We start from the raw sequence: 22296 nt of genomic DNA, 5'->3' as shown, positions 1-22296 counted from the left end.
GATACGACACAAAAAGAGACGTTTAGCAGAATGTCCGTGCTGCTCTTTTTCTTAAAATGTAAATGAATGCTTGTGTAAGACAAAGGCTGTGCATGTTTTTCCACACTGTTTAATTGGCTCATAAAACAGCTTATGAAAGCGTGCTTTACAAAAGAAGCAGAGAGTGAAATATATCCACCAGGAGAGCAGATAGAGACCAAGACTGAGAGAGAGAACAAAAGGGAAAAATCACTGGCAATCGTTATGATGATGATGACAAAAAAATCAGTCAACAATATTTTTAGACAATCGGCTGAGTTTCTTGGATCAGCCAATCCAGAGCCACCTTCCTGGCTTGCCGCTCGAGCTCCGCCCCAACCGTCTCCCGGCATTTCCTGTGGTAGTCATTCACCCAATCACGCTGCAGGATGACAAATATGCATTATTACAGCAATCCATGCTATAATGAAAGCCATTTCAGAGTGGTTTAAAGGATTTATGTACTCAAATGTCTCACACGAGGTCTCAAGCATTAAGCAAGTTTACATGTATGCTGATGTAATTTGATGTAAATGACCTAATCGTAACATGATGTAAATATTGTCATTACCAAAGTACGCAATCGCATGTAGCCAGATTTTTATAACTGCTTGCACATGTATTTTGAATTTTTGTATATATTTTTTTTTTTTGCACTAGTTACTTAGTCCACAAGGTGGCAACACTGACCCACTGAGATTGAACAACAAACTACTGGAAATGCAACTACTTGAGTATTACTTTGAAAGGCTGTGTGTTCTGCTACAAGTGTATGCTAACATTTGTGTCAAAACTAAAGTATACTTTGGGCTTTAAAAAGGATGTATGATGAGACATGTGGCCAAGTATGGTATCCCATACTCGCTATTTGTGCTCTGCATTTAACCCATCCAAGAGCACACACAGCAGTGAAATAAATAAACACTTTGAAACAAACAATATTTATGAGACTTTTTTCATAGTTACAAACAGACTACAAACAGCCTATTAGCATGCTACCTGGGGGTGTTTATACAACTATACCCTACTATCTATTGGCCTGCTCTTACCTCTTTCTGTGTGAGCAGGTCTGTGTTGATCATCTTCAGCTGGATGGGGACCAGGGTGAGGGGTTCAAATGTCAGACTACCTCTGTTTCTGTAGTTATACTGAAAGAAAAGAAAGGAAAAGCTGAAATAACATACACTAGAGCTCTCAAAGATGCATCATTTTTTGTTTAGTGCGGTTATATCTTGGGCTCAACACTGACACCTACTGGTGTGGATGAAGCATCACAAACATTTGGACAAAAATTGACCTAGTGCATCTTTGAAATGAACTGTGTCAGAAATCAATGTATTTTCTAGGCATTAATATGAACAGATGATGGTGTGATCTGATGCAGTAGTTACCTTAGTTTTGGCAGGAATTACCAGGACAACGTTTTCCAGCCGAATGCCAAAAGATCCATCTTCATAGTATCCAGGCTCTGGAAACAAAACATGCACAAGACTCAAATTTACCTGTTAGATGTCATTTGCAATGTATGATGTAAAGATATCACTTAAATAATAATAAGAAATAATTATTAAATTTCCGTACCATCACTGACAATCATTCCGGCCTCCAGAGGTTCATCTGCAAACGTTTTGTAGCTGATGCCACACGGACCCTCATGCACGTTCAGGAAACATCCGACGCCATGACCGGTACCGTGAAGATAGTCCAACCCAGAGTCCCAGAGAGAAGCGCGAGCAAATGAGTCCAACAGATGCCCTGCACACAGGAGCACAGTCCACTGCAACAAAACATTTCTCTCACTTCACTAGTAAGACTGCTTCAGGTGATTTTAAAGACATACCTTTGGTTCCATTGGGAAAAACAGCAGCACTGACAGCGATGTGTCCCTTTAGGACATATGTAAAGCACTCCTGTGGAGATCAGAGCGTGGGAGGACAGAAGTATTAGCATTATGGGTAGACCGATAGTTTTCAGACTGTAAAGTAGGAAGAGAGCTTGATCTTGAAAAAAAATTCTAATAATAATGAAAATTGCAAATCATTATCTTCTGTTTACTATTTACCTTCTCATAATCAGAAGGAGTCCCAAAGTGCACCGTACGCGTCACATCTGTAGTCCCATCTCTGAATACCACAGATAATAAAAAAAAATCATTTCATAGTAGATATTATTTGTATTTATTTTAACTCAGATATTTACATATTTAAATATAGAGTTATTGCTCTTTCAGACAATTTAAATAAATATTCCTGTTAAATTAAAATGATTTATTACAATATACAATAATATTTACACTCTTAAAGGAAAATTGATATAGAAATAATGCATTAAATTTATTAAAAAAAGGCATTTATAAAAAAATTCTATTTAAAATAAATGCTGTTATTTTAAGCTTTCTATTCATCAAAAAATACTGGAAAAAAAAAACTATCACGTTTTCAACAAAAATATTAAGCAGCAAAAACTTCAACATAAGAAAAAAGATTTCCTGATTTCTGAAGGATCATGTGACACTGAAGACTGGAGTAATGATGCTGAAAATTCAGCTTTGCATCACAGGAATAAATTGCTATATATACAAAATATATTAAAATAGAAAACAGTTATTTTAAATTGCAATATTATTTCACAATATTACTGTTTTTACTGTATTTGTCATTAAATAAAAGCAGCCTTGGTGAGCATAAGAAACTGCTTTCAAAAACATTTTTTTTTTTTTTTTTTTTTTTTTACATTTTTGCAATAAATAGCATATATGCATGTGTAAAAAAAAAAAATTATATATATATATATATATACACATATACATATTTAAATATTTTATTTTACTTTAATTTCACTCAGGAACACCTAACTTTACAAATACATGTGATCTTAGGTTGATTGTCATTTCTTTTGAGCAGTGTTCATGTACTTACAAGTACTGAGCCCCGGAGTCAATAAGATAAACTTCATTTAGAGAAAGAGTCCTGTTGGTTTCTGGAAGAGGCCTAAAAGACAACAGAAAAGGATTCTTAAAAATAAAATAAAAATTCCACTAGGTGTTTCCTTAAATACTGGATTATCAGAAGAGCTGACCTGTAATGTATTATAGCACCATTTGGTCCCACACTAGAGATGGTTGGAAAACTCAACCCAACAAAGTCTTTCTGTTGACTAGATAGAAAGAGAATATTTTCAATTGAGAGTATTTATTTTTTATTTTTTACAGCCTCATTGTCTGCAGTTCCACAGATCACCAGTTAGTTGCGCCAAAATCTCATACAAGACAAAAACAAGAAGTAATGCAGCATTTTTAATTCACTGCTAAACATGACATCAGTATAATGATGCTGCAGTTCTTTATAGAAATATATACCAATTTAATCAAGTCATCGTGTGTGGATAAATTCATTATTAGATTCTTTTTGCAGGTCATATGCAGCGTGTTTGACTCACCTACGCAGTTCTTCTGCTTTATCTGCCACTGATATCTCTGTAACCTTTCCTTTGGGAATCTGTACGAATGAAAAATACAAGTTATATTTTCTTCATTCATTCAATAAAAAAAGGAAATTTTACTACAAATAGCAGACACATCAGGTAATACTCCAGAATATATTTCAAGTGAATAATACAACTGTAAACAATGATACCTCTTTCTCCAGCCATGCAAAAAGTTCACACAGCGCCACTGCGTCTTTGATCTGTGATAAAAATAAATAAAGAGTATAAATAAACCAATTTTTTGTTAAGATTTCTGAAATATCTCTAGGCACATGGACTTACATGTGCCATCTTCATGCCTTGGATCTCTGTGGGGTTCTTGACGGCTTTAGCCAGACATAAGGGTGTGTACGGGATTGCAGATCTGTGGGCCTGGACGGTTACAATTCTTTAATCAATAATATTTATTTACATTCAGCCACTTTAGATGGAAAAAGTTAAATATCAAGACCTCTTGAAGGAATAGTTCATCCAAAAATTAATCTTTGCTAAAACTTTACTCTCCCACAGGTCATCCAAGATATAGATGAGTTTGTTTCTCCATCAGAACAGAAATGTAGTGCAGTGAATGGGTGCCGTCAGAACGAGAGTCCAAACAGCTGATTAAAACATCACAATAATCCACAAGACTCCAGTCCATCAGTTAATGACTTGAAAAGGGAAAAGCTGCGTGTTTGTGAAAACAAATCCATCATTAAGATGAGTCCTTTATATTTATCTAATGATTCAGGAGAAAAATATGCACAGATAAAACAATGTTTACAAGAGAAAACGCTTTAAAATGGTTTTTGATGTGAGAGGACAACAAAGGATGGATGTTTTCACTGGAGAAAGCATTGTTATTGATTATGGACTGGTATTTTGTCCAGAAGTGATGGTTTAAAGTTAAAACATCTTAATGATGGATTTGTTTTTACAAACATGCAGCTTTTCTTTTCTCAAGACATTAACCGATGGACTGGAGTTGTGTGGATTACTGTGATGTTTTTATGAGCTATTTGTACTCTCGTTCTGACGGCACCCATTCACTGCAGAGGATCTATTGGTGAGCATGTGATGCATTTCTCTAAATCTGTTCCTCATCTACATCTTGGAGGGCCTGAGGATGAGTACATTTACAGCTAATTTTCATTTTTTGATAAACTATTCCTTAGCTATTAAGTATGGGTCATATTGCAACCATAAAAAAAAAAAAAAATTAATTCAAAAACCATTTAACTTCCATAATATGATCTACATTGAAAGCATATACTGATATATATATTTAAGTAATAATATATCAGTATAAACTTTTGAGCCACAAACTCTGAAATCACTGACTATCTTGCCTCACCTTGGGTATGACTTGTGTAAGAGCGCAGCTGGCCTTGTCACAAATCCACATTTTCTCTTTGGGCGCCAGCGCCACGCAGACTGCCTGCAGCTCTGTGTACACGGACTCATATGAAAAACACTGTATGGTCAGTTCTGATTTGCTTGGGCTGTCCAGTTCCAAATGCTCCCGGACCGCAGGGTGCAACAGACGCTTACTGTCCACAAATAATCTAAAAAAAAAAAAAAAAAGTGAGCTCATTTGAAATCTGGGAAATTTTCAGTATAAAGTGAAAAATCAGGAATGCATTTTTACTTTATGCTGCTAATGCCGATGATCGCGTAGGCGAAGAACACAGGGTTGTACTCTATATCTGACCCGCGCAGGTTAAAAAGCCCTGTGGAGAGAAAGTGAGATTTCATATTTTCAGTATTAATTCATAAATCTTCTCTCATGCAGTAAAAAGTCTTAAGAATGTAAATAATAAAAAGATGTACACACACACACACACACACACAACCTTATGTAGATACACTAGCATTCAACTTTAAAATGAAATGTTTCTCTCAAGTTCACCGAGGCTGCATTTATTTGATGAAAATCACAGTAATATGTGTCATACTCTGAAACATTATTACAGTTAAAATAACTGTTTAAATATATTTTAAAATGTAATTAATTTCTGCAATGGCAAAGTTACATTTACAGCAACATTGTAAATATACTTAAAAGTTCTCCTCCTAAATATGGCAAAACGAGCTTGTCCCTTATGCAATTATGTCCATAATTATCATCATCTGACACAAGAGCTCTTTAACTGGGGTTAATAAGAAAGTGGAGAGGGAACAAGGGCTGAGTCGTGAAACACACACACACACACACACACACACACACACACACACACACACACACACACACACACACACAAAACACACACAAACACAAACACACAAGATCTCACACACACACACACACACACACACACACACACACACAATGCTGTTTTGATACGTACATGCAATCTCATCTAGAGCTGTGACCACAAACCAGGAAATCTTTCTTTCTGCCATTTTTCCCCTCAGAGCTGTAACTTTATCTTGCCAGGTGAGACCTGCATGGGGAAAAAGCAACAAACACATTTTTTCTTATTTTATTGTGGCACAAACTTGTGTAGAGGCTTTATGACTGACCTTCAGGATCAAATTTCTATATTGTTTATCATCCAGTGAGATGTGCTGACCGGCGTATTTGAGTCCCAGGGTGATGAGTTTGGTGCTGGGACGAGGTGGCCGATCCTCCCAGATGGCGTCAATGAGATTGTCCTTCACCGCAACCAAAGAATGACCCGCATTGCTCAAAGCCTTCGACATGTTCTTCCACTGGTCTGAGAAACACAGTCACAGACACATGATGCACCTGCATGACATCTAACAATTAAAATAATTAAGATTTCTCCACAATACTATAAGAGATACAAATGAATGCTAAAACTTGAATATTAAATAGTAACACAATTATATTTTTTAAATAAAAATAGTAATATAAAACTTGAATATTTAATAGTAACACAATTATTTTTGTAAAATAAAAATAGTAATATAATTTTAATAAAACAGAGCATTTTGAAATCACCAAAACACAGTATATCTGTAAATATGTAAAGAGGCTAAAATAAAAAAATTAAAAATAGAAAATGTTGCATGACAGCCCTACTGATATGAATAATACTATTTTTTATGGATGTATATTAATTAATTTCAATAGTCTAAACTAAAAGTCATGCGCATTGACACAAATCAGATTTCTTAAATAATTACTCAATATATTTATTAAATCATTTACAATTTTAATTATAAATATATTTTTTAAATAAAATAATTTTATTACTATTTTTTTTTTAAATGCTTTGGAATTCACTAAAATATTTGTACAAAAATGTAAAGAAAAAATACGAATGAAAATATTTGTATGGATAACTATATTCTACATTTTAACAAGTTAATACTTTTCACAAAAATATATAAAAAAATAAATAAATAAAAATATTAATATAACTTTGATAAAAATATATTTTTGAATTCACTAACATATATTTGTATACATATGTAAATGAAATAAAATGTTCCCCTATAAAAAAATAAATAATAAAAACTTGCTTGACAACTCTATTAATATAAATGAAAATAAATATGTGTATGAATGCAAAACTATATTCATTATGGTCTTCTGGAATTCTTCACCGGCAGCAATGATCCAAGGATCAACTCCCACTTTGGAGTTTTCTGGGAGAACGCTGATGAGCCAGTCCTCCTGAGACGGTGTTTCCTTCAGTCCTGACAATACAAAACATCATAATCATATTCCGATTGTTGAACAATGTTGCATATACACTAATCATTGTAAAGCTCAAGAATGATTTATGTAAAGTCATGAAGTTCAGTCTCACATTCAATAATATGTTCTAATAAATGTTTTGCAATGGTTTATGAAAAGCAGCACCTTGGCTGACATGCTTTCACGATTACGTCACAACAATCTGATAACAAATGTAATGACCTAGCAACTGCATGTCATAAAACGTTGCTATCATCCACTGTACCCATTTTCATCAATGTCCAGTTATTGTCCATCTGTTGGCTGGCCTGCAGGAAGTACCGCCCATCTGTCCATAAAGCAGCATGCTGTTCTGTCACAATAGCAGTCCCTGAAACAAGCATGTTTATAAATTACAGACTCTTTGTTTATGAGGTGGTATACTTACAAATCACAGTCTGCACATTTGTAAATCACTGATTAAATGTTTAAGTTGGGTTATGCTTCATGCCACCCTTGAATGAGTCTGTGTCCCACATGGGCCACCACAGTACAAAATCTGTCACACCACTGAGCTGTAAATCACAAACAATAAGCGCCCTTTCATAGTCATAACATATAAATCTCAAATCCCAGTTTTACTTCCCCTTTCTTTGAATGAATGAGATTTAGTTGAGTGAACAGCATTGTCTTGCCTTAACAATGTCAAGAATTGCCATGTTGTTTTTTTTTGTTTTGTTTTTTACATCTGGGATTATATTTTCTGCTTTTGAACTATTTCTATTTATGCAAGTAATCGATATCTTTATATGAATGCCACTGTTCCAGTGTGGGTGTGTGTTCACGTATAATGTTTCTGTAACTCTATAGTTGATAAATCTCCGCTGTGACTGAGTAAAAACGGAATTAAATGTCACTATAGTTCATTTTATAAAAGTGAATCCTTTGCACGCACCTGCAGAGCCGTTGAATCCGCAGATGAATTCACGACGGCGGTCGCAGGGCGCGATGTATTCACTCTGCGGGATGGACGGATGCAGCGAGTAAAAGAGAGAGATGAAGGAAAAAAGTGAGTGCAGCTCTGTCAGCAATCAGTCCTAATTACTGCTAATTTAAACAGCCAGCAGAATGAAAGAAAACACTTGGCAGGAGGTCACACGCAAGCATGTAATCAGAGGTGATTTCATAATCAGGAGGGGGTGAGGGAAGCCCAGCACTCACACAATAGAATTTAAAAGGCACGACAGAGACACTACACACACACACACACACACAAAATTACAGTGCAGCAGCTTAAGTGAATGATGTCATTTTTTGGTTCTAGGGTTCTGGATGTTTATAAGGTTAAATGTTTTTTAAAAACAAATCACATGGTGTATATTTATAAATCACAGGCTGAATGTTTATAAATTGCAGGTTCTATGTTTATAAGGTGTAATGTTTATAAACCACATTCAGTATTTTCTTGAAATCACATTCTGTACGTTTATAAATCAGGCCGAATGTTTATAAATAACAGGCTGTATGTTTAGAAATCACAGGCTGAATGTTTAGAAAGCAAAAGCTATATAAATAACACTTGTTTTTAGAAACAATAAAGAGTTTGCACACTCTGTACATTTATAAATCACAGGCTGTGTGTCTAAAAATCACAGGTTGAAATGTTGATGAATCACAGACCATTTATTTATAAATCACAGGCTGTGTGTCTAAAAACCACAGGTTGAAATGAATCACAGACCATATATTTATAAATCACAGGCTTAAAGTTTATAAATCTCATGCTCTATGTTTCAACAGTGAAATGTTTATAAACATATCAAACAGTATTTATGCAAATCACAGGCTATATGTTTGTAAATCACAAGTTGAAAGCTTATTAATAACAGGCTCTATGTTTATAAGCTGACAAGTTTATAAAAACAGTATATAGTACAGTACGAATCACAGGCTGCACTTTTATAAATCACAGGGTGTATATTTATAAGGTTACAAGTTTAATAATCACAGGTTGTGTGTTTATAAATCAGGCTCTATATTTATAAGCCGGAATGTTTCTAAATCACAGGCTATGTTTATAATGCTGAATGTTTATTCAACACGAGTTGTATGTTTATAGGCTTACATGTTTATACATCACAAGCTGTATATATTTAAATCACAGGCCGTGTGTTTATAAGTTGGAATGTTTATAAATCACAGGAATCACATTTGTGGAGCACAGCTCAAGGTTTTTAGAGCAGGTCTTAGTGTATCACCTGATGTGCATCTCCTGATGGGACGATGTATGCTTGGATGGGCTCTGTGATGTACTTGCTGTTCTTCATGGCCTGGCGGAGCTGCCTGAGCAACTCCACTGTGATCTTTGGGGACATAGCGTCTGTTGGGAGAAGTGGTCAATGTAACATTTCAGTCAAGATCTAATTCTAATACACACGACCTTTCACTTTTAGACCTGTTAACCAAGACCAAAAAAAAAAAAAAAAATGCAACCTTGATATTAGATTCAGTGATATCAGCTAAGTCTATCAATATGAAATCACAATTAACAAGTTACTAAAGCATTGACAGAACAGATATACACACACTTGCACAGTGCAAAAAAACAAAAAGGTTTTTGTGAACAAAGAATAACCTGAAGCCATTTTCTCTCTGTGAAACTGAGTCTTTACTGGTAATGTGGAGCTCAGTGTTGGAAAGATATGAGATCATTAACCTGTACCTTGCACAGATAGTCTCTTTTAGGTGGCATATTGCGACCATTCCATAGTTAAAGATTTACTGCCATCTTGCCCTGTGATCATACAACCATCACCAAATGTGAAACTGAAGAGTTGTGCTGGTTCTTCTCACTAAACCTTCTCTTTCAAAGTCATTGCTATCAGTGAATGAAGGAATCAACTTAGTGAATAAATATATATTCTGATTCAAGTTTACACTGTTTCTATAAAGGGACCATATTATAATTTTACAGTACTAATAAAAGTACTATGCTATTTTAGTGGAAAGCATGGTTACTATAATGAATTTTATTAAGGATTCCAGGAAACTCAAGTCACAGATATTATAAATACCAGTTATTTATATTTATATATATATATATATATATATATATATATATATATATATATATATATATATATGGTTACATATTTAACCAGTGATTTTATAATTACTTCTTATTTATGTGTATGGTTAAAACCCCTTTGGTCTGTGCTAATTCATTCATTCATTAATTCACAAATAAAACGCACTGTTCTCAAAGGCAAACCTTGCATCATCCAATCAGGTCGATGGAATTATCATATCGACAGCTCATTGGATAAACTGGATCCACAGTTCGACAACATAAACAATTAAACAATTAAAACAATCGATTATCAAGGGCAGTGTACGAGGACGTGACAACGCATCATTGAATTAAATTAAACCCAAAGAAAATTTGTTTGGCAGTTATTTTTTATTATGTTTTGTCCGTTGTAGGTGTGGCAGTTTCCGTATCGTTCATCCAAATGGAATGCTTTCCAAAACATAAATGATCCTAATCTGCAAACATACGTGTGTTATTTATTTGTACTTGTGTCATATCTTCTTTCTCATCGAATGAGAAAAAATGTGCGATCCGCGCCAACGCTTCTCCATTTATCAAAACACACGCAAGTGACAACAACAACAATAACACTCGCGCTGCTCTCACGAGGCACAATCCGCCGCTGTTTCCTGAGCGTGGAGCACATATAGCGAACGACTGACAGCAAACAATTCACCAGTTACCTTAGAGAAGCGAGCCTTGAGATGTAAACTAGTGGTAAAACTCTGCTGTTCCGTGTGTTAGCGTGAAAAGGAAGCTGCCATTACAGTGATGATGCGTGCGCTCATGTGACGTGACGCGTGACGCGTGCAGCGAGTCGCACACTAGTCACATGTTTTACATGTTTAGTTATAGAGGAATACATTTTAAATAGTAAATTTTAAATTATATATAAATAAAATGTTTAAAAATGTAACTTATAGTGTTTGTTACTTTTTATGAAAAGTAATGCGTTACGTTACATTTGTTTACATAAAGAAAAAATGACATGTTTAGTGTCAGAAACAAGTCTATTATACTGATTTGCTGTTCATGAAACATTATTACTATCAATGCTGAAACTAGTTATGCTACTTTTCAGAATTCTTTTACATAAAGTTAATTTGAAATGTTTTTTTTTTAACATTGTAAAATTCTTTATATCCTTGCTGAATCATTTTTTTTTCTTACTTCCCCCACACTTGCATGACATTTATACGAGTAAAATTCTTAGTAAATCACCTGCCAGACAGCCACAAAAAACACACACAAACAATGTGAGATGTAAGACTTCATTTCACAGGCTCACATAACAAATCACAGAGAGAGTTGCATGAAAACAAGGGATGTATTGTATTCACACGGATTGCATCATACAAAATTTACACTGAATAGAAATCAGATATAAATCAGAGTCACAGTTAAGGTGTAGAATACAGTATTAAGTTGGGTTTTTGAGGAATTTACAATGAATACATGTCCATTAATCCCATTAAACACCATTAAGAACAGAGCAGCAAGATCCAGACGACTGCGAAACAAGATTATATCATTTTCTTACAAGGATATGGATGTGTAACATGGCAAAATGGGGAGTGTTCTTTAAAGGTTTGGTGGCAGTTTGATGTATTCCTGCAGTTGGGGCAAATGTGTCCTGGTTTATTCAGTAAAGGCAGTGCTGTGTTATCACTGAAAGGTCCATCTAGTGCCTCAGTATCCTGAGCAGACAGACTGCAGCTGTCATAACGGACATTAACATCCTGCAGGGGACCAGCAGCAGTCCTGTGTTTCCAGCTAAGGAAGGAAGGGATTCCAGGTAATAAAGTGTGAAATACGTGATAATGATTTAAATTTTGAGAAACGCAGAATTCAGGCTTACTTGGAATGCACGTTTTTGATTCTTTGAAAACACCCATCTTGTCGCTCGTCTTAACTGATCTCAGCTTCTCTTGACTCACCTCACCTGGAAAACAAGTTGTTAGAACAACATTCACTGTATGTTTCCATCTGATTAACCTGTCACAATAACTTTGGTGATAGATTATATAGTAGTTTATTTTTCTAGGACTTCTACTCTAAATATGTCCAGTTCAGGGATGGGTGGGGGTGGTGGGGGTCTTACACAAAGAGCAGCCTAAGGGCCCCTGACCACCTTAATCTGCCCCCGATCACAGGGTCTCTTTGCTCCACCTGCGCATCAGATTACAATGCAATTTTCCTTTTTTGTGTCTTTTGAAAGGACAGGATTGTTCATTGTTTTTACTGACAAAGCATACTAAGTCAGTTCAGGACAGGAAAGCAGCAATCGAACAACTTGAAAAATATATGAAGAGTCACACTTAAACCTTCAAAAGATTTAACTTAAGTGTGGCTCTCATCCCTGCCGCAACCCTTGTGTGACAGATGGTGTGATCATATAAATTATAATATTAATAATAAATATCATTTACACATTTTAGAACTGTTAATGAATAAATTGTATTAATTTAAATACATATTTATATGTATATACAGTATTTACACATAGAGATACAGATATTTATAGAATAGTTTATAGAGTAGTATATTGTATAACAATATATTATTCATTTTATTTCTATACCCTTTTAACAGTGAGCTATGTTTTTTTTTCTTTTTTTTTTCAGTGTCTCACGCAATGGGCGCCATTTTTAAAGATGTCGTGTGAAGCTGAAAACAATTCCTTGAAAAGCGCTAAAAGCTGCACTTCCTGTTCTGTGCTTTTGTTTACCTGACACCAGATAATTGACCTGCTGGCATTTCCCATCAGACCCTTGAGAAGGAGAACCAGGTAAGATGGAAACTCTGGATATGTGGAGGTTTACCACATCTGCCACTCTCTTACGGAAATCATGCCTGTACACAACATAATAATGTGTCATAATAAAACATGTATTGCTATAATGCAAAAAAATATATTTTACATATAATTTAATAAGTGACTTGTGATTATTCTTTTATTCTTTAATTGATGAAAAAAATCACATTATCATCACAGCATGTACTAAAAACCATTTTAATACCATTCAGCCACATATTGTATTTTAGTTGAGAAATTCATTAATGAATTTAGATTGGAATTTAGTCTTGTAGGATGAACACAGAGAGTTAACGTAAATGACTTTTTTTTTCTTTTTTTCTCTGAATGGCTGGTGTCGTCTGCTGGGACACCTCAAGGATGTGTCCTCTCTCCTTTATTATTTATATTTTACACAATGATTGTAAGAGTAGTTTTAGAAATATGCATATAATAAAATTTTGGCCTATTGAGTGAGGAGGACTCCATGCATGGTCCTGTGGTTGATGATTTTATTATCTGGTGTTTTTTTTTTTTTTTTTTGTCTTTTTTTTTTTTTTGTAACTTAATGTTCTTAAAACCAAGGAGATGACTATTGATTTTAATTCTAAATAAATGCATTAATTTATGTTATGAAACATCATGACACTGACAAAGGCACAATATGTATATAATCAGAAATTTCATACAGCAGAAATATGCAATTGTCAACTTAAGGATCTACTTCTATCTAATCTAATATTTAAAAATTGTATTTTTTTTTTTTTTTTGTAGTCAAGTCAAGTCAAGTCACCTTTATTTATATAGCACTTTATACAAAACAGATTGTCTCAAAGCAACTGAACAACATTAATTTTGGAAAACCGTGTGTCAATAATGCAAAAATGTAGTCAATGTAGTCACATTGATGCAGATAATATATCTGAATATTTAGCATGAATATTAATTTGAAGAATATACCTGCTGAAGGATGTAATTGTGGGGAAGATCTGGGTGGCAGAAGGGGATTCTGGGTGAATATCTGCACATGCGGTTGTGGTGTTATTGAGTCTGAGAACTAATGACCTCTGGACAACTAGGGGGAACAACATTTGAGACCATTTCTATGTTGATCGTTATGCAGAATTCTATTCTAAAAAATCATGTCTGTGCATGTTCTTCACATGTGCTACCTGTGAAGTCTCCGGCCAGCTGCAACAGAATGTCACTGTACAGTTGTCTCTTGGTAAGACTTATGGATCCATGTCTGCCCGTCAGATCTCCCACCAAACAGGACAAAGCCCTGACCTGAGAACAGTTGTTCATCTGAGAGAGAATGATTTCTGTCTTAATTATTTTGCATAGTATTTCTTACAATTGTATGAGAAAATAGTCGTTTCTCACATTTGTCATGTTGAATGGATTATACATTTCTTCTTCACCAGGACATGTACCATCTGACCCCACCGGCTTATCTGCAATGTACCAGGACGCCTCTGCAAACTAGAAACCAATAGCAGAATTCTTCATATTCAGTGGAATTAAATATCATTGTGATGGCTAATAAAAAACTGATAAAATATAACTTACGTTTGATGATTTTGATGCCCGCACATCCACTTCTAACATAACGTCACCATAGCTGCCATCTGGAAAGGATAGCTGGGACTGAAGACATGCACAGCGTATCACTTAGCGTTAATTTATTACATTTAATATTTGTTTATAAATTGATTTTTTTTTTTTTAGGGTGGGGTTTAGGAATGGGTTGAAGCAAAGATAAAAAATTAAAGACAGATGCTTAAATGCACCAGATGCTCTGGACAAAATGTGTTAGAAATATAAAATTATTAGTCATTGCTGTAAATCACTTATATCGTTCTTCTGCATGCAATAGCAAAACCACAAGACAGCTTCAGGTTTGCTGTGTGGCATGTGACAGATCCATCTGCCAGCATACCGTCCCAGCAGGAGAAGAGCTGTACCCCTCCAGAACCACAGCTTCACTCAGTTACCCATCTAACCCCATCCTCCTCCATCCGGCATTATTAGTAGCGTCATCTTTTTATGGCAGATTTAAAGTGACAGTAGATTTAAACCACTTTAGTGTGGGAGAGAGTAGAGATGAGGGAAATACAGATTTTTTTCTCAGTTATCTCTCATAATAGGCAATTCAAGCCATTTAGCAACACATGAGAAACATGTTCCTGGCAACCAACAAGAAAGCCAAGTGTTCTGAACAGGCAAGCACCACCTATAAAAATCTGCTTATATGATGTATTTTTCTTTTTACCATCGTCACTGTCCCAGTTACAGCACTACTAAACATGGCCTTGGCGATCACCCAGTTTCCGTCTGGGGAGTCTTCTGCTGAGATATCTGCACATCTCATTCTGTGCATAGTGAAAGAAACCATTTTCAGTTGACCATGTTCAAATAAGTTTCGAAATTTTCTTCCCACATTCCTGAGTGAGTCAAAGAAATCTGGTTTATAACTTGTATAGATAAACAGTGAATGACGTGTGTAGCAGAATGAGCTGTGTGAATCTTCCCACACATGCTTTTCATTACAGGCTGGTCGTTGGGCATTTCAGATATCTGACAACATAATTAATCTAAAAAGCTGTACAGAAAACTGGTATGAGGTCTTTTCTGGATTACTCAATTATGCCTTTTGGGGAAAAAAAATATTACAAATTATCTTTTTGTCAGTTAAATGTGGCTAATGCAGCAGACTGTCAAAGACAAACTGAGGAACTGAGAGAAAATCCAGAACTCGGAATCAGTTGTATAATGACCTGTTTTCCTTGCTCACCTATTTATGTTTTTTCTTATAACCATTTATTGAGAAGCAAACTAATAGCTTATATTTATTTCAAAGGTCAAAATGTTTGAGGATGTATAATTCGCAAAGGAACTAACCTTGAGCCATTAGCGTAATGTATGACCAGAGACCGGCCAATTATGCCGTTCGGTCCTAAAAGTGGCATATTACCATCCATGTACTGGTTCTGAAAGTTGTTCTGACCCGTCAGGTCTCCAAACTTCCCACTGATGTCTCCTATCTCATACTGGTCAACCGTGCCATTCCCTGGAGCTGGAGATGAGGCTGCGTTCACAGAAAATGGGTTGAAGTGTCCCATGATGTTGGTGTCAGAGCAAGGTTCCTGGGTACTCTTAATTGGAAGAATATGAATGTGGTAGCCACCAGCTCTCGCATTAAGTCCAGTAAAGGAGATATTTAGGATTGTTGGCCCTTGAGGAGAGACTTGGGAGAATCGGACTTGACCTTCAGAGGATCCAGGTCCAAGCCAAGAATCTGAGCGAGCGGAGGGAAAACGGTACAAGGTGAGGTTTGCACAAGCAATCCGTGGACCTGCTTGGTTTGGACCATGTATCACCAAAGAACGTCCAATCATTCCAGACAACCAAGAGGTGGTGTCAGTAAAAAAGTTCTTGGTTGCCACTGTTCCCATCTTAGACTGTAGGTCCACAGTCTTGTGCTTGCCGGAGATATCCCCAACTTCACAAGCAAAAGGACTGTCGGGACCACAGTTAACAGTATATACACTCCCTGTGGTGTCTATGTTGTATGGGTTCCAGTGTCCTCCAGTGGACAGACAACCTCCCTTGTCATTGTCAGTCTCTGTGCTGATGGGATAGTTGTGGACATGCCAGTTGTGATTCATTGTAGAAGATGCAGAAAGTTGTCCGTAGGATAGATCCATGAATATAGAGACATCGGAATATGGGTCTCTACTGAGCTGGGTGAAGAGGACCGTCCCCACGACCAGTCCACGAAAGGCAGCCTTGGCGACAGTAACTTCACCTGGGTAGCCGATACTTGCACAGGCAAATCTGGTCCCATTGGGAAGGTGTATCACGACAGAGCGCCCCACAATGCTATTCCGCCCAAACAGAGGTAGGTTCCAGTCCGTGAAAGTGGCTTGAAAGTTATTAGATTCCTCAAGAGATCCATGCTTGGCGCTCAGATCTCCGACCTCAAAGAGATCATGAGTGGAGCCTTTTGGTGGCGGATACACTGGGGCCTGAGTATTCACATTAAAGGGGTTCCAGCCACAACCAAGTTTTTACTTAATCCACCATCTAACTGATATCTCATTTGGTTCAGGCAAAAGAAACTGATGAACGTGGTACGGGCCAACTCTTCTGTCCAGGTTTGTCAGGTTAACAGTGATGGTGGTGAGATCGAACGGAGATGATTGATGGAAGGTGAAGTAGCCTTTAATCCGTTGCATGTTCACAACAGCACTAACTACCTTCATTGCAACACTTCGGATCTCTGCACACATGTAGCTTGAGGTCAAGTTGAGAACGATGATGCGGACATTAGAATTGAGAGTGGATATTTCCAACCGAGACTTCACAGGTTCTAGAGATGATCCCACATTCAAAACACCCAGCTTTGTAAGACTCTTGGGATCCAGACTACCAAGAAGTGTATTGCAGCTGGTGGTAGAGTTTTCCGACACTAAAATCGTGACATTTGGAAAAGTCCTGGTCTGATTGACATTTCTTAGATCAGAGAGAACCCTTGCTCCTGCTTCTCCCGTCACTTGCCGGATGTAGATGTTTCCAGCCACGGGACTGAAAAACCGTGCCTGCCATGTTCTTACCCGGGACTCCGAAGTAAGTCCAGCACAAATCCTTGTGCCATTGCATGTGTCCACCAGCACCGAGAAGGCATCCAGGCTAATGTGCTGTTCAAATAGAGTGGACACATTCACAACAGCCTGAGGCTGATCTACAGAAAATGTGAACACACTCTCTCCTATGTGTGACGTTTGACAGGGTGAAGGAAAATGGCCGTACATAACCGGGAATGTAGTGAGGGAGATATTGAATCGACATGTGCCGGTTCCTGTGAGATTAGCGGTGGACTTCTGCTCTGTGGAGTCAAAAAGGATCCAACCAGTGACTCCCATCATGTTGAAATCAGCCCGATACCGCACACAAGATGCAGAACCTGAACAGAGTCAACAGAATAATCTAAATGTCATAGGTATTAATATAAAACTATTTTCATGGACTTTTCAGGAAGTCTGCAAACTGTGATTTCAAGCATTTAATTTTAGCAGATCACATGCAGATTTATTAAACAGATCAGTCAGATGCTGTCTTCTGTATAACTGAAATATTCATAGTATAATCTAATCAATGTTGAGTCATGTTTCCAGTGTAAAAACAGAAATATTACTCATGACAGCACCTCTGTTATGTGTACGATTGTTAGATAGAAATAAAGCTGATTAAAGGACATTATTATCAGCTTTATATGTGCTCGAATGACGGGTGGTTTCAGGTGTCAGTGTTGCAAACATGACATTTCTAAGAGGAGCACTGGGGATTGTCCCGTTAAATTCAGGGAATTGTGAGGTTTAATACACGAATAAATAATGTCATATTTGAGCAGAGTCATACTGAACAAGAGTAATCAATGCAAAAAAAAAAAACATGTAAGTTTATCCAAAACTCCAATGTATAAAGATTGTCAAATATTTTCCACTACGTTCCCAATTGTGTAATAGGTACGAATTTTAATTATATTTTTAACTTATACAACTTAACTATGGATACAGTTTAACTAAGCTGACTTCGAAAAATGTGGCTTAAAATTAGCAATATTTCAACATGCAATAGAAACTTATCATGTACATTTTCTAACATACATCGACCTTGAAGTTTGTTTACAGTGCCTGTTTTGCCTTAAACATTATGTTATACCTAATGAAACACTAAGTATCACCTACAAACACTAGGTATCACTAGGTCACTGAATAATTTAGCCATTCTTTAAGCAATTAGACTGTCACACGCTAATATGATAACTAAGAATGTATAATTCTCAAACAGTGTTTAACAGTAGAGGGTATAGTATCTTGTGACACAATGTGATGCAAATTCAGAAACTTTTCCCTTTACTTTGCAGAAGTTTTCTGAGAACCTTCAGTCAGTTTTTCTGAAGAATATATATATATATATATATATATATATATATATATATATATATATATATATATATATATATATAAATAAATAAAATAACAACTTACCCCACAGGATGAACAAGGTCAAAGCTCTTGGCAGCAACATGTTGACAGCTGTGTTTGTGTATGCAAGCAAGAGGTAGAAAGGGAAATAGTCTAGACAGGTGTGTTTTAAGTGGTTTCACAAGGGAAGCCCCTTGTAACCCTCTGTACTGCTGCACGTCTATATTGATGTGTGCTTATGTCTGTGTGTGTGTGTGTGTCTGTGTGTGTGTGAATTCCTTGCTGTCTCAGTGTGTGGCTGGATTGAATGAGACTCTGGCTTAGTCTCAAGGGAGGGCAGCAGGAGGAGTGGCTTCCCAACATCCTGTGTTCACGCTTTTCTAGACATAGACACAGCTGACATTACATACACAACACATCATTTAAAACCATGGAAACATGGTTTAGCAAGTTTTTTTTCCCCCACTGAATAAAGAGTTTATGAAAGTGATAGATACACTACAGGAAAATAAATGCACTTTGGGTAGGCAAAAATTTATGGAATTGGTCACCCAAAAACTCTCAGGCCATCCAAGATGTAGATGAGTTTGTTTCTTCATCAAAAGAGACACTTGGTCATCAATAGATCCGCTAATAAAAACATCACAATAATCCACAAGTTTCATTGATTAAAGTCTTGTGAAAAGCAAGCTATGTGTTTGTAAGAAACAAATCCATCAAGGAGTTTTAACTCTAAATTGTTGCTTCTGACCAAAATACGAGTCTATAATCCATAATAACGCCACCTAAAAAAAAAAAATCCCATCACATCAAAAACCAAAAACATATTTGTGTAGAACTGTTTTGGACTGTTTTTGCATGTGACTGATGCTTGATTTATTACAAACACACAGCTTTTCGCTTCACAAGATGATTAGTTGTGAATTATTGTGATGTTTTTACAATTTCAATATATGTCAATACATATATATATATATATATATATATATATATATATATATATATATATATATATATATATATATATATATATATATATATATATATATACTTTCATGTTTCTTGCTGTTGTACTGTTTAATTTCTTCTCAATGTTGCCACTGGAAAAAAAAATCTTGCTAAATTTAGGAGCAGGATATTTTGGCCAGAGCTGTTTCAAGAAGGACGATCTTGAGGTTCTTCAACTGGTGCTATTTTTGATCATGACTGTAGAGGCCTCGGTAAGGAGATGTGACGTAGACAAGAGTTCACTCAATGACACAGACTCAACAGTCTTGCTTCGGAAAGATGCACAGTATTATTGCTAATTATAGGTAGTGTAGGAAGAAGAAATATTATGTGTATGCTTTTTAAACATGAAAATATAAAGTAAAAAAGTATTAGATGAAAAAATGAAGTGACTAAACATGTAATCCACAAATGAAGAAGCTGCTATTCAAATCTGTTGTTCCCCAATGATCAAATCTCCACTTTCACTTCATTATTAAAATCAGAGCAGTTTTTTTTTTTATCATATGTCTGTTCTGTGTTAAATTATTGCGATTGTTCATTGTTCTGTAAAATGTAAAGACTTAATGCTTTTCTCTGGAAGGTGATGTTGTTCTTTCTGAGGAAGACTGAAACTTCAGGAAACAAATGAGCTCAAATTATAATTCACAGCATCAGAAGATCAGACAACCCATAGGCCACTGACACTAATGTCAGTTTTCCACTGATTTAAATTCAATTTTACTAACGTGCTTATTTAGAATTATTGTTGGTGTTGTTCCAGACTGTGTATGTTTGATCAGATAAAAATTATTATACATGAAATATGAAATATAGTTTAAATAATTGGGAATCTTTCTCGTTCCACATCAAGCCTAGTATATCAATTAATAAGTCTATATGATAATATATTTTTCAAAAATTAGTCTCTTCATTGAAGACATAACTCGAAAATTATCCATCAGAAAGGCATATTTTATCAGTAAAAACCGTTGAGGTAATATTTTGAACATTTGCTGCTATTCATTTCTCTGCAGCTCAGCAGTTCCTCTGCTGCCCTCTGTAGGCCATTGATGATAGTTCATCTTAGAGAGAATGAATGTTATTTATTAGTTTGTATCTCCGTGTAAATCTGTGTGATTTTATCACATCGATCTATTAGTGTACTGGGGTTTATATCAGGTGTAACAGTGATTAACTATTGAGTTATGGAGGACTGGGGTCGGATATAGATACTAACTACAAGTTTTGTATTTCTGTACTAAAGATAGACTCACTTAAACTTTACATGTCACATACAACGTACCTAGAAGTATGGTATTTCCGTGATTTTCTAAACATTTGCCATGATGTAGCTATCTTATGTAAATACCATGGACATGAATTTCAGAGAGGATGAAGGTTTTGGAGAGGGGCTTTTTGCCTCATTGTCAAGGCAATGTAAAAATGAATTCGAATTGAAACTAGCTCTGATACAGTAGATCATTTTATTTCATTGTTACTAAGTGAATCATCAAACCACATGGGGTCGCTGTTTTTAAAGTCAAGTCAAGTCACCTATATAGCGCTTTAAACAAAAAAGATTGCGTCAAAGCAACTGAACAACATTAATTAGGAAAACAGTGTGTCAATAATGCAAAATGACAGTAAAAGGCAGTTCATCATTGAATTCAGTGATGTCATCATGCAGCTCAGTTCAGTTTAAATAGTATCTGTGCAATAATTTGCAATCAAGTCAACAATATCACTGTAAATAAAGTGTCCCCAACTAAGCAAGCCAGAGGCGACAGCGGTAAGGAACCAAAACTCTATTGGTGACAGAATGGAGAAAAAACCTTGGGAGAAAACAGGCTCAGTCGGGGGGACAGTTCTCCTCTGGCCAGACGAAACCAGCAGTTCAATTCCAGGCTGCAGCAGAGTCAGATTGTGCAGAAGAATCATCTGTTTCCTGTGGTCTGTCCCGGTGGTCGTCTGAGACAAGGTCTTTACAGGGGATCTGTATCTGGGGCTCATCTACAGTAGTTGTCCTGGTCTCCGCTGACATTCAGGGCTGTAGAGGTCCTTTCTAGGTGCTGATCCACCATCTGGGCTGGATACGTGCTGGATCAAGGGTGACTGCAGTGACCATCTGGTCTGGATACTGACTGGATCTGGTGGCTACGGTGATCTCGGAATAAGAGAGAAACAGACTAATATTAGCATAGATGCCATTCTTCTAACGATGTAGCAAGTACATCGTGTGTTATGGGAAGTGTTCCCAGTTCCGGTTTACCTAATTAATGCAGCCTAAAAATCCTTTAACAGA

The 22296-nt window shown here is 36.1% G+C and overlaps 3 protein-coding genes across 3 annotated transcripts; all 3 read right to left on the bottom strand.

Moving 5' to 3' along the window:
- Nucleotides 1-93: 93 nt before the first annotated feature.
- Nucleotides 94-11037, bottom strand: LOC122134896 (xaa-Pro aminopeptidase 1-like). Its single transcript, XM_042711953.1, has 20 exons — nucleotides 10904-11037; nucleotides 9388-9509; nucleotides 8085-8148; nucleotides 7416-7520; nucleotides 7057-7149; nucleotides 6057-6200; nucleotides 5832-5927; nucleotides 5132-5213; nucleotides 4838-5048; nucleotides 3787-3876; nucleotides 3654-3704; nucleotides 3457-3515; nucleotides 3097-3174; nucleotides 2937-3008; nucleotides 2081-2141; nucleotides 1859-1928; nucleotides 1600-1773; nucleotides 1410-1486; nucleotides 1068-1166; nucleotides 94-400 (listed from the first exon to the last, which is right to left on the bottom strand). The coding sequence occupies exons 2-20, from the start codon at nucleotides 9502-9504 to the stop codon at nucleotides 281-283; spliced, it is 1863 nt and encodes a 620-aa protein (XP_042567887.1). The 5' UTR covers nucleotides 9505-9509; nucleotides 10904-11037; the 3' UTR covers nucleotides 94-280.
- Nucleotides 11038-11479: 442 nt separating this feature from the next.
- On the bottom strand, nucleotides 11480-17078 carry LOC109073492. Its single transcript, XM_042711952.1, has 9 exons — nucleotides 15916-17078; nucleotides 15287-15386; nucleotides 14584-14661; nucleotides 14398-14496; nucleotides 14187-14319; nucleotides 13975-14089; nucleotides 12949-13073; nucleotides 12079-12162; nucleotides 11480-11993 (listed from the first exon to the last, which is right to left on the bottom strand). Exons 1-9 carry the CDS (start codon nucleotides 16719-16721, stop codon nucleotides 11902-11904), a joined length of 1632 nt encoding a protein of 543 aa, XP_042567886.1. The 5' UTR covers nucleotides 16722-17078; the 3' UTR covers nucleotides 11480-11901.
- Nucleotides 17079-17084: 6 nt separating this feature from the next.
- On the bottom strand, nucleotides 17085-19318 carry LOC122135023. Its single transcript, XM_042712464.1, has 2 exons — nucleotides 19068-19318; nucleotides 17085-17980 (listed from the first exon to the last, which is right to left on the bottom strand). The coding sequence occupies exons 1-2, from the start codon at nucleotides 19105-19107 to the stop codon at nucleotides 17085-17087; spliced, it is 936 nt and encodes a 311-aa protein (XP_042568398.1). The 5' UTR covers nucleotides 19108-19318.
- Between the last annotated feature and the right edge of the window lie 2978 nt (nucleotides 19319-22296).

The sequence above is a fragment of the Cyprinus carpio genome, chromosome A22 (genome assembly GCF_018340385.1).
Source record: "Cyprinus carpio isolate SPL01 chromosome A22, ASM1834038v1, whole genome shotgun sequence".
Lineage (NCBI taxonomy): Eukaryota > Metazoa > Chordata > Actinopteri > Cypriniformes > Cyprinidae > Cyprinus > Cyprinus carpio.
Note: the sequence above shows the minus strand (reverse complement) of the source record. Positions and strands in the feature narration are given on the sequence as shown.